The sequence below is a fragment of the Bison bison genome, unplaced genomic scaffold (assembly GCF_000754665.1).
Source record: "Bison bison bison isolate TAMUID 2011002044 unplaced genomic scaffold, Bison_UMD1.0 scf7180017864198, whole genome shotgun sequence".
Taxonomy (NCBI): Eukaryota; Metazoa; Chordata; class Mammalia; order Artiodactyla; family Bovidae; genus Bison; species Bison bison.
Genome location: NW_011494770.1, coordinates 3,030,595 through 3,043,211, shown reverse-complemented (window position 1 = coordinate 3,043,211; position 12,617 = coordinate 3,030,595). Strand labels below are relative to the sequence as shown.

General features: G+C 42.0%; 1 protein-coding gene across 1 annotated transcript in view; it reads left to right on the top strand.

Annotated features, from left to right (window-relative positions):
- The window catches only part of KIAA1244 (KIAA1244 ortholog), a 176,986-nt gene that overhangs the window by 60,442 nt on the left and 103,927 nt on the right, over positions 1 to 12,617 (top strand). The window contains exon 5 of the mRNA XM_010844224.1: positions 8,697 to 8,765. Within this exon, the coding sequence (XP_010842526.1) occupies positions 8,697 to 8,765 (69 nt within the window). The remainder of the gene's footprint in view (positions 1 to 8,696; positions 8,766 to 12,617) is intronic.

The following is a 12,617-nucleotide window of genomic DNA, read 5'->3' as shown; positions in this document are numbered from 1 at the left end:
TCATCATAATTTAATATTTACATGTGGATGTCACTAGTATAGTATGTCCTAGAATTAGGTGCAAAGGGCCCATCTGATGTATATAATGAATATTAAACTTGTGGCAACAAATAAAGACCAAAAAGAACCCAAGACTGATCATAAACCAATTAGTAATTTGCAGTGTTTTCCAAACTGGGAAGTCATGAGCTCTAGAAAAATCTGTTGACTAAAAAAAGACAAAAACTCTCAGAATAGCTGTTTGCCAGAATTGGGGTAAATTGAGCCAGAAAGTGATTGGCTAAAATGTTCATTCAGGATTTTCCATAAGATGGTGCAGAAAAACCCAAATGAACTTTTTGGCCAACCCAAAAAATCAATTTAAGTTGTAAGTGGTAGAATTTCCACACACTAAAATAATTTCATTCATTGTCTTTGGATCAAAATAAAGACTGGGGTTGCTGTGCACCTGAAACATTGTAAGTCAACTACACTTAAATTTAAAAAAAAGTATAGATATGGATATAGATAAAACCCTTAGAAAAGTGAAAAAAAAAAAAAAAGATTGGGGTCGTGGCTCAACTCCTCCATTGTTCCTGTCAATCCAGGATCTCTGAAGCCCACTGAAGGCTTAGTGGCTCACCCTAGGTCCTCTCTGAAAGTTCTGCATTCTAGATCTGAGGCTTTTGGAGCAGAGTGATGTCAGAATTCTCAGTTGTATCCACAAGGCATGGGTATCAGTGACCTAAGACTGGTTCCCAACAGGGGAGCATTTTGTCTCCTAGGGCATATTTGACCATGTCTGGAGACATTTTTGGTTGTCACAATTAGGGAAGAGAGAGTCACTGCCATCTAGAGAGGGCCAGTGATGCTGCTAAACCGCCACCAGTACACAGGACAGTCCCCAAGTGTCAATAGTGCTGCGGCTGAGCAAATTTGATCAAGATAAGAAAAAAAATGCATATCTTTGACATCCACATTTTAAATTCAGATGATAAGAAGATGTCCTCTAAAATTCTCTGTTGACTTTTGTGGTACCTGACCCCGCTCACTCTAAAGATGTGTATTCTGCGTTCTTCTGTCTGCAGAAGACTGAGCTTGCTTTGTTGTTTATAGGTGGACCATGAGGGAAAAAAATCTGTTTCTATTCATGGCTGGGGTACACTTCCAGCAGTTCATACTCATCAGGCTACATTCCTAGGAGGTGGACAAGCCCTACACCCAAGAGAAAGGCATTTGATGTCAGTGGTCTGTCCTTGTCACTAAATTTTCCACCTTTGTTTTTGCTGAATTTGACAGAGGAAAAAAAAAGAACTGGGCTGTTTCTCAAGAAAAGGAATTATGCAAATATGTTTAAGTGTATGAATTTTCAAGCCAATATACATGAGAGTCCAGAAGGCAATGTACATTAACACAGCTAAATTTTCAGCCAGAACCAGAGCTGGGGTTTAAAATGTGCCTGGCATCAAGGGTTTCCAGAGTTCTCTCCAAGCAAGGGAAGGATAAGGCCTCTGTGGGCTGCACTCAAATTCTGAGTTACTTTTTTGAGCTACAGTAGGTTACTTGGTTTGACTTACAAATAACATCTGATATTTGGAAAAGTGAAACTACCATCTCCTCAAAGTATATATGTATAAATTAAGCACTTATGTATATATTAATGGCTTGAGAAAGAGGGAAAGAAGATTCCTTGCTCATTCAGCATGCCTCCCTGTTCCTGGTGTGCCTTAGTAAGCTGACTCTCCCAAATAAACTCACTTCTTGATGGTCTCCTTGTCTTCCTCCCTGTGTTTTTCATTCCTTAATTATATGCATTGTTGTTGTTCAGTTGCTAAGTCATGTCCGATTCTTTGCAATCTCATGGACTGCAGGATGGCCAGGCTTCCCTGTCCTTTACTATCTCCTGGAGTTTGTTCAAACTCATGTCCATTGAGTCGATGATGCTATCCAACCAACCATCTCATCCTCTGTTACTTTCTTCTCCTCTTGCCCCCAATCTTTCCCAGCATCAGAGTCCTTTCCAATGAGTCAGCTCTTCACATCAGGTGGCCAAAGTACCGGAGCTTCAGCATCAGTCCTTCCAATGAATATTCAGGACTGATTTCCTTTAGGATTGATTGGTTGGATCTCCTTGCTGTCCAAGGGACTCTCAAGAGTCTTCTCCAACACCACAGTTCAAAAGCATGAGTTCTTCAGTGCTCAGCCTTTTTTATGGTCCAGCTCTCACAACCATACATGAATACTGGAAAAACTATAGCTTTGACTATTCTGACCTTTGTCAGCAAAGCGATGTCTCTGCTTTTTAATACATTATCTAGATTTGTCATAGCTTTTCTTCCAAGGAGCAAGTGTCTTTTAATTTCATGGCTGCAGTCACTGTCAGCAGTGATTTTGGAGCCCAAGAAAATAAAATCTGCCACTATTTCCATTTGCTTCCCATCTGTTTGCCATGAAGTAATGGGACTGGAGGCCATGATCTTAGTTTTTGAGTGTTGAGTTTTAAGCCAGTTTTTTCACTATCCTCTTTCTTCTTCATTAAGAGGCTCTTTAGTTTCTCTTCTCTTTCTGCCATTAGGGTGGTATCTTCTGCATATCTGAGGTTGTTGATTACAACATATTAAATTTAGAGTTCCATTAAAGATGAGTATAGCATTACGAGTGTACTATATTGTTAGACCCTGATAACTCTTCACAATACAGTGTATTTTTCCAGTCGTAACAACTCCTCACTATTTATTGTAATCCCTTATTTTGTTACTATCTTCAAAACCAGATGTTAGCATTATGGAGCTCAGGGATCATCAAGATATCTTTTTAAAATTTACTCATGTGCACTCAACACCTAATACTGTATCTGACCATTAATGCATCACACCTCAGTGAGTGTTTATGCAATAAAAGAATGGCAGCCCAAGTAATGCAGCCCAAGGTAGAGGTGAAGTGGCATGCAGTTGCTATCCAGTAACTTTAAGAATCATTTCTTTACTCCTGCATCCCCTGGAAATGGTCCTGTAGAGGACTTATATACAACTTTAACAGAAATGAGCTCTGGAGCCAGAAATGGTACATGTTACCAGTTACTATGTTGAATGCAAAAAAAAAAAATCATTTCTCAGAGCAGAGAGTGACAGATGTTTTGTAAGTCTCATCAGAGATGCCCTCTAGTTTGTAGAGGTGATTTTCTCCCTGTCCTGCCTGGAGGTCCTGCCAAATAGCTGGACATCCTGAATGGGGGCTCCCTAAATTCTCATTGCCCTAACCAGGTCATCTGAAGCTCTAGTATTATTACCTATGTGGTTGCACAAGCTGGCACAGTCACACCATCTGGATTTTGCCAGTCACACCACCTGGATCTGACGTTTGGATTCTCAGAACAATTTCCTTCTATGCTGCCAAGCTGTCTTATCATACTCTTGACACATTTTACAGTAATGTGCACACAAGTCCCGCTGAAACTCTGTGAGGTTGATTACTCCTGTGGACAATGCACAGGAGGGATTGAGCTTAGACTGGAACTCACCACACCTCCCAGAGCCCTACATGGCGCTGTAAACATGGTGGGCATCAGAAAGTTAGAACTCACTGCTAAGGAGCTTGTATTAGTGGGAGATGCAGAGGGCATGCAGATTTTAAGTGGTGTATCTAAACTTCTCCAGATCTACCCATTCTGGGATGACCACATCTGTAATGTTTTATGTGATGGATTTTTGAACAAGGTTTATCTTCTCTAAAGCATGTTACTTTATTAGTATCTAATATAAAGCTTTATGAAATATAGGTGAATATGAGAGATTTCAACCAGATTGACTAGAATTAGAAGAGAGTCGGTGGGCAGAACCGTGGTTGGATGGCACCCAGATTTCATGTATGAGTGACCATTGCTTTCTTTTTGTGAATTCCCTGCATTCCTTCATCAAATGCACTCCAGTTAATTCATTGCCATTGGAATGACTAGGATCTGTCTTTAATTCATCTATGTCATATTATCTGCTTTATCACCTGATTTCCAGTTTCCCTCAGTACATCTAGTTTTAGTTGTGATTTGTTGCCCTGACCAGCCCTAAAATAATATGTGCAAAACACTTAAAAGGGGCATTTAAGTTGATGTGTAATAAGGTTCCTGCTAACCTTTTTAGCATCATCTCCAGCCTCTGTCTTCACACCTCATTCCTTTATTCTCACTGTTTCCTTTGCTTGGTACATCTGTCCCTCCCTTTTCTCTCCTGCATCAGTGATTAGCTCACATTATCTCATCTGTGATTCTGTTCTTCAAAGCTGAGATGTCTTCTAACCTTCAAAACTATTACATACCTCATGGTTGCAGTAGCACTTACTAAATCAGCCATGAAGTATAGTTGTATAAGCATTCATTTGCCCAGTAGGTTGTGAAGTTTTTTTTTTTTTTATGGTAAAAATGGTGCTTGCTTTGTATTTGTGACCCCACAGCAATTAGAACCTTGGCTAATATTCCTTGAATTGATTTGGGACCTGAAAGAGAAAACATTGAGGAGAGAGGAAGTGGAGCTGGATCAGACGATGAGGGCTTTGGACCATAGGAATAGGGGCAGTGATGTACAGTAGGAAAGATTTATGATTTTGAATGTGGATGATCTGATTTTTTTTTTTTACTTAAAATGTATGTAATTTACATTGAAATGGCTGCCATGAGTCCCATCAAATGGAGATTTGTTTATTAATCTCTATGAGAAAACATCCTGGAGATACATATATTGAATGTACTCTTTAAAAAAAAAAGTTATTTAATTTTTCCTCTACATATTGTTATGAGGTAGGATGGAATTTTAAAGATAAAGAGGTCGAGGATGTAGGCAAAGTCACAGCAATTAAATATTAAATTACATGCCACAGTCATGTTACTAAAACAGTTATGTTTTAACCCTGACATCACAGCCCCTGCTCTGTCATGATTACAACCACAAAGCAGTATAAGCCTGATGGAAAAACTTTAATCTTGATGATTAAGTGCCCTTGGGAGAGAATTAATCCAGGGTTTTCCTGACCAGAGGCTCATACTTGTGATCTTGTACTTGTCATCATTATCAATCCACTTCTCTCTCTGTTCCTCATATGGCTACATTTCCAGATTCTTATCATTGGTCCCCAGGGCTTGCAATAAATCAGCTTCTCATTCTCCTTTCCAGTCTCATCTTTTTTCTCCAGGGTTTCTACGCACGTTTTTATTTGAAGAATTGTTTCTTGTACATAGTAGCCATTCAATTATTGTTTTTTAATTATTGGGATTTTTATTAGCCTTTGTAAGGATCTTTCCCTTTTTGTGGAAGGTTCCCCCCCCTCCCCCGCCTGCTTTCTGCATCCCCTTGGCTTCTTTATGGAGGCAGTACTAGCAAGCTAGATTGCAAGACACCGCCTATCACTCAAATTCCTGCTGTTCGTAATAATGTAGTCAATATGCTTTAATGACCCTGTGAGGGATGTATTTTTAACGGAATTGCCCTCAGTATTTAGGTGCTCCTGTTTGCCTTGAGGCCAACGTGCTCAGAATATGAATCTAAACTACTTACCCTTTCATTATGCAATGGAAGGCAGACAGTTTAAATTAATTTGCTGTTGACCTAAATTTCCTACACCCAGTCTGTGTTTGAATCCAGTGAATTAGTGCTTGCAGGCATTGGGTTTCTCCACGTATCATTTTCAACAAGTCACTTCTGTCTGCTGCATCATCCTTGCTAGACACTGGAGCTCTTTACATGTCTTGTCTTTATATGTCATGGGGGGCCAGGGGCACCATCAGCCCTGGAGTTAAAACCTCCTCTGCTTCCAGCAAAGCAGGCTGCATGAGCTTAAGGAGCCAGCTTCATTAATGTGCTTCACTTTCATTATTTTTCTTGTTTTTAGTTTTTGCATAGAATTCAGTGAGTCTTTGGTTTTTAGTGGCCAGACATTAGGTGTGAAAAGCCTTTTTTCAAAGATCTTTTTAACAGGATCAGCATTGGCTGGGTGCAGGAGTCTCAGCTTCCTTCAGACTGTTGCAAAGGGCCTCCCTGTACACTTGCTGGCTTCCCTGTGGCAGAGAGAGTCCAGTCTCCTTGTTCACCTGATAAGCTTGATTAGCAAATATACCAACTCAGTGAACTTCCTGAAGACCTTACCATAGACTCTGCTCCCACTTCCTCCAGCCACTGTTGTAAAAAGCAGCTCCTTGCTCACAGAAAACTAGGTTGATTTTTGAAAACTTTCCAGATCTACCTTTGTGCACCTTGTCTGAATGCACAGAACAATGGAAGGCAGGAAGGTGATTGTTGGTCCTATAAGTAACATTATTTTTGTTTCTTAATTAATTTTTATTGGAGTATAGTGATTTATAGTGTTGTTAGTGTCTGTTGTACAGCACAGTGAGTCAGTTATACATCCACGTCCACTATTTTTTAGATTCTGTTCCCATATAAGTCATTACAGAATATTGAATAGAGTTCCTTGTGCTATTTGGTTGGTCCTTGTTAATTATCTACTCTATAGTAGTGTGTATATGTCAGTCCCAGTCTCCCAATATATCCCTTCCGCCTCTCTCCCCTCAGTGACCGCAAGTTTATTTTCAACATCTGTGACTCAGCTTCTGTTTTGTAGATAGATTCATTTGTACCATTTCTTTAGATTCTACATGTAAGTGATATCATATAATATTTATCTTTCTCTGACTCACTTCACTCAATATGACAGGCTGTAGGTCCTTCCATGTTGCAAATGTCATTATTTCATTCTTTTTATGTCTAAGTAATATTCCATTGTAAATAGTTAAAAAGCCAAGAGCCCAGATGGGCCAGTTTACCTCCCCAGACCACCACTTCCACCAGGCACTCTCTCATACCCCCTACTTACCCGCCATGAAACATGGCATAGAAAAAAGAAATATCTCAAGAAAGAGAAGCCATTTGAGGCAATAAGAAATCATAGTAAGAAAGCCTCATATGGGAAAGCCTTGAGGATGCCCAGTGGATGTTATAGTCTGATGGAAAGATTATAGCCAGTAATTTATGAAACTGGTGTTTGCTCTGAAGCAAGTGAAACAAGAAGCTGTGTGAGAGGCCATTTCAGAGAGTGTGTTCAGGGAGGGCCACATGCCTGAGGGGGTGACATCTGAGCTAAGACTGCAAAGAAGCCAACAGATGACCCACGTGAGGAACAAGCATGGGAAGAGTGGAGGACAGGAGGGTGTCAGGCAGAGGCACCGTCAAGTACAGAGACACTAGAAGAGATGGCCTCTCCCAAGGCCAAATTAGGACCTGGTGGCATTGCTGTCCTCAGCTTTCATCCCTTCTCGCATACCAGACCCCGACCCCATCATCACACAAAAGAAAGCCTTTTCCCATGAAGCCACGGGGTATTATTTCCCACAATGCCTCTTTCTCAGCCAGAGTGGCTTTCAGATGCTTTTTATCTGGAGTTGACTCTTGGCTATCAGGTGCCTTAAGGAGCAAAAGATGGAGGAGCAGACCCACAGTGAAGTTATCTAACCTTGTGACTAAAATTGGCAAGAATTCCCTTTTTCCTTCTTTAATTATATATCTATTTGCTTTCTCTGAAGGTGTGACTGTTCCTAGGGCCGGCCTGGCTAGTAACTAAGACTGAAAGATTAGGAGAGGTTCTTTGTTCCATGGACAGTCGTGCTTTTAGATGTGCTGATGAGCAGTATGTCCTGATTTAGGCAAATATGCCAGGCTTTGTTGCTCTTTCATGAGTTAGGGAGAACCAGATGAGAAACATCCTCTGAGGCTGCCACTGACGAGCCGAGCTGCACACCAGACATGGCTGTAGGGTTTGGGGATAGAGGAGCAAACACCAGCAGTTTCTCGTCTGGGACCACCAGCGAGATAATGTGCACCATCGGAAGCCAAATGGACAGGGGAGAGGCTAGCCTCTTATCTACAAAATTAGAAGCAATTCTTAAAATGCCCTGAGCTTCTATTGATCTATTCCCTAATAGCTCTACAAGTAGAAAGTGGAATTTTTAGTGGTCCTTAAAGATCTTGTAAATGTCATCAACTCATTGTCTATGTAACTTGGAGAATAAGGGGAACTTGGGACTAATAAATAAGCCCCGGGCAGTGTTCTGAGGGAGGTAAAGCAAGAAAGAAGAAAGTGCCCATAAAAGACTGTCTAATCCCATGTGGATCTGAGAAGTGACAGGAACAGAAAAATATAGTGATACTTGAGTCTAGAAAGATACAGAGACAGTGTTACATGGTCGGGCAGAGCATGGAGTCAGATTACTTGGGTTCAGATTCAGCTCTGCAGCTGGTACCTGTGTGACTTTGGGCAGCTTATTTAATGGTTCTGAGCTTCACTTTCCTTACCAGTAAAATGAGGGCAATAATAATGACACTAAAAAATCAGTTTAGGTAATTCATGTTCAGGACCTAGCACTGAACCTGATTTTCTTTATTACTAGACAGACCTCCTGGAGTTGTTGAGGAAAGCCATCTCTGGCCAGTCTTAGAATGGTTGTTTCCTTGGGGAGAAGTTTTCAGCCTTTACTTTATTAGTCTCTATTTTATTGGGCAATGTGTGACCACTAATTAGAGAGCAGTGAGTGGAATAGAAACAAACATATGAAATAAAGCAAAGAGCAAAAAAAGTCATAAAACAAGACTGCGTAAGTGGCATGCGAAATGGAAATTTATTTCTAGAATTCTAATCCCTTATCTTTTTCTTCCTCCCCTACTTCGTGGCTGTTAAAGGTTTTACTCTGCATAACCTACACTCCAACCTTTGACCTGAATGGGAGTGCAGTGCTGAAGATCGCGGAGGTAAGTACTCGCTCCCCTCGACCCTCAAGCGTTGCTTGTTTGTGCTGTCTGCTCACAGCTGCTTTACCCCAACCTGGGAGAAATGCTGGGGTGGAGCTGAGCTGCAGCAGAGGGGTGAGCCCTTCTCTGATCATTACTGTGGGGAATTTTCACTAAGGAGTTGATCTGTGGGAAGCAGGCTCTGTGGGCCACTCTGTCAGTGCTCTGCATGCTCTGGTTTGCTTGACTTGAGGCTTTAACCATGGAAATAACAGTACTGGTTCTCCTGACACTGCTATACCTAGGTATTACACTCACTATTTTTCCTAAGATTAATTGAAGAGGATTTGATCTTTAAACCAAGCATGAGATTTAGGGACGATGCTTATTGATTCAGTTGCATCCTTGTCTCCTAAACTCTGATGAACGCATTTTGTAACAATCGTTGGAAAACCTTCTCTTTTCCATCTGTATTGCAGCCTAGAGTAATGTGTACCTTCAGCACTCCCAAGAGTATGTCCAACAGAAAGCTTGGCTTCCTGAATGTCTGGCATATGACTTTGGCTTTTGGACACGGCATCATTCCAAAGCCATACTTTAATATGCTTAAAATAAATTTCCTTCCACCTCTTGAAAAGGATATCTTCAGGATTTGTGTGTTTTGACAAGAGTACACATGCAGACCTCAATGAGCCAATGATATTCTGAACTCTGAAATTATGCAGAAAAAGAAAACCTAGCTCTCAGCAGTCATGGGTATTTTTTAAACTGTAATGATTACCATTTACTGATTATACCAGGTAGACGCTTAGCACTTTGGGCATGTTTTCTTTTTTTCCTCTTTTTCTTATCATTGAGGTATAATCTGCAAAATGTTCAGTGTTTCGATATACATATACATTGTGAAATAATTGCCACAGTCAAGCTAATTAATATATCCCCCATCATACATAATGAACATTATCATGAGTAGGATTTATGACTGATACCTGATCTTTTGTGGTATTGTGTGGCATTAACTGAAAATTGAGAAAATTATTTTTGAGCAGGTAGATCATTTTATATGTCAGTCAAAAGAAATAGACAGCTGACCCCTCACTACAATATAAATCAGTTCTCAAATGTGTATTTAGGTAGGTGGAAAGAATATTTTTCATTACCATATTGGTATGTTTCACTCTGTATAACTAAATAAATAGAAGAGCTGTCAGTATTTTTAGTTGAATTTTAAGAGATACCAGTGAGTGGTCTTATCATTTGTAGGTTTGGGTTTTTTAAAAAAATAGCTGTGGTAAGAACCTTTAACATGAGATCTTAACACACTTTGAAGTGTACAACTCAGTAACATTAAACATAGTGCAATGTTGTACAGCAGAACTCTAGAACTTGCTCGTCTTGCATAGCTGAAACTTTATACACATTGAACAGTAACTCTCCATCTCCCCTTCCCCCTGGCCCCCCAGCAATCACCATTCTATTCTCTGATCCTAGGAGTGTACCTATTTTAGATATACCACACTGGTTTGCTTTTAAAATGACAAATGTAGTGTTTGATCAGAGCAAGAAACAGGATTGGCATGTAGGATGCTTGTTGGTTCTTTGCTGTATGAAGGACAAGACAGGAGATGCAGTGTGTCACTCACTGCCCAGCCCATCCCCTGCCGAGGAGGGAGGTAGGGAAGGAAGACAGGCTGTTGTAGGACCCTCAGGACTGGGCAGGCTACCAGGGGTTCCCAAGCTCCCTTTGAGAAGGCAGGTGCCTTTTTCATCCTCACAGGGTTTTTGAATGAGAATCTGAAAAGATTTGTTATGTATCTCATCGTGGCCAAATAGTTCATTGGGGTTTACGTAAAAATAAAGGACACAGTTTTCATTTTCAGCAAGAACTTTATTGAACAACGGATTCACTGACGAAATTAACGTTTTGGCCAGCCCAACAATTCCTGAACAGCAGACTCACACTGCTATGGGCCACCCAAGTCAAGGGTGTTCTCAGTGGGGATCTGGAAGCCAGAGTAGAGACTTAGTAGGCCTTTCTAGATTGAATGAAACATCAAAACACAGTGGTCTCAAACACGTGCACACACACACACACACACACACACACACACACACAGTGGTCTCTATAAGAACCTGTAAAGAAAAAACAATTAAAAAAAAAAAAACTCAACCCAAGAGCAATATACAGATAAAGGCATTGAGCGTGGTGGTGAGAGTGTGGGCTCCGGAGACTCACTGTGTTTGGATATAAATCCTGGCTCTCCTGCCTCCCAGCAGGGTTGCCTTGGATACCTCCCTGGGTTTGTGTTTGTTCTGTGTGTAAAAGCAACGCTAACAGCACCTGTCTCGCTATCTCGCATTGTGTGGTTGTGCCAGTTAGCCAAGAAAAATAGAACCCATGTATAAAGCTTTCAGTGCAGGCGGCCATGTAGTAAACGCCGGGTCAAGGTTAGCTCCTGCTTTTCTGGAACAGCAGGTTGATGACATCCAGTCTTCCGCTAAATAATGGTGATCCGGCCAGGACCCTAAAGGGATGGGTCATAGATGGGGCTAGCTTCTTGAGACTACAGTAGCAAGCTGACTCCCCTCACCTTCTTGTCCTACCTGCAGCCCACTGAGATCCCCCAGTTGGAAGAGTTTCCAGCAGAACGTCAGCTTGAAGGTCCCAAAGCAGGGGTCAGACCTTCAAAGAAAAATGCCTTACTTCCAGTGCTAGCTCTGATTTCTAGTTCAGGATGGGGGCTTGGGACTGTATTCCTCTGAAGGAAGGACTTGGTAAGGATCGTAAAAGGAAACTTTTCATCTGGTATTTGACAGGTGGCTCAGAGGGTAAAGCGTCTGCTTGCAATGCAGGAGACCTGGGTTCGATCCCTGGGTCAGGAAGATCCCTTGGAGAAGGAAATGGCAACCCACTCCAGTACTCTTGCCTGGAAAATCCCATGGACAGAGAAGCCTGGTAGACTACAGTCCATGGGATTGCAGAGTCAGACACAACTGAGCAACTTCACTAAGTACTAGGGTTCCAGAGGATGTTTTTAGGCTGTGCCTCTCGTACAGACCCACCAGAAGGTCCTACCACCTCCCTGCCCACGGTAGACCTTAACAGCTGAGACTGCAGGTTCCCCCAGGCCTAGCTTCAATGCCCAACTCCTCTCTGGTGACTGGACAGAGGGGCAGATTGTCCAGCATCAGCAGGGGGATGGAGACTGCTTTGTAAGGACCATAATCATCACCACTTCAAAGTGCTTTTGATAAATGGCAGTGTGCAGAATAGCTCCTCCTTGCTAGCCTGGACCTGGCATGGACACCAAGTTCAGGGAAGTAAGAATCCAGCTCTTGCAGCTGGCCGGTCCCTGGGGGAGGACATCTACATGCCAATCTGCCAAGAGAGGCTGTCATCCAGGAGCACCACGAGCAGGCAGGTGCCAGTGCCAGGGCCTCACTTAATCCAGCAGCCCCGATCAAAAGCCAGTAATGGAAACCCCCTGGAAACTATTCTCCTGCTGAGAACAGTGGATCTTTTATCCACCAGGCTTGGCTGCAACTCAGTGTACTTGATCAGGTATTAGCTAAGAGTATCTGGGTTCACTGCTTGCTGTGGCCATTCCCTCTCAGAACTGATCATTCTGAGGAGGCTTGAAAGCATAACATCGCTTGTAGTGACAAGAGATAACTACAGGGGGCTTCCCTGGTGGCTCAGTGGTAAAGAATCCACCTGCTAATGCAGGAGACACGGGTTTGATCCCAGGTGTAGGAAGATCTGGTGTGCTACAGAGCAGTTAAGCCCACAACTGTTGAGCCTTTGCTCTAGAGCCTGAGAGCTGCAACTGCTGAGCCCACATGCCACAACTACTGAACCTGAGCCCTAGAGCC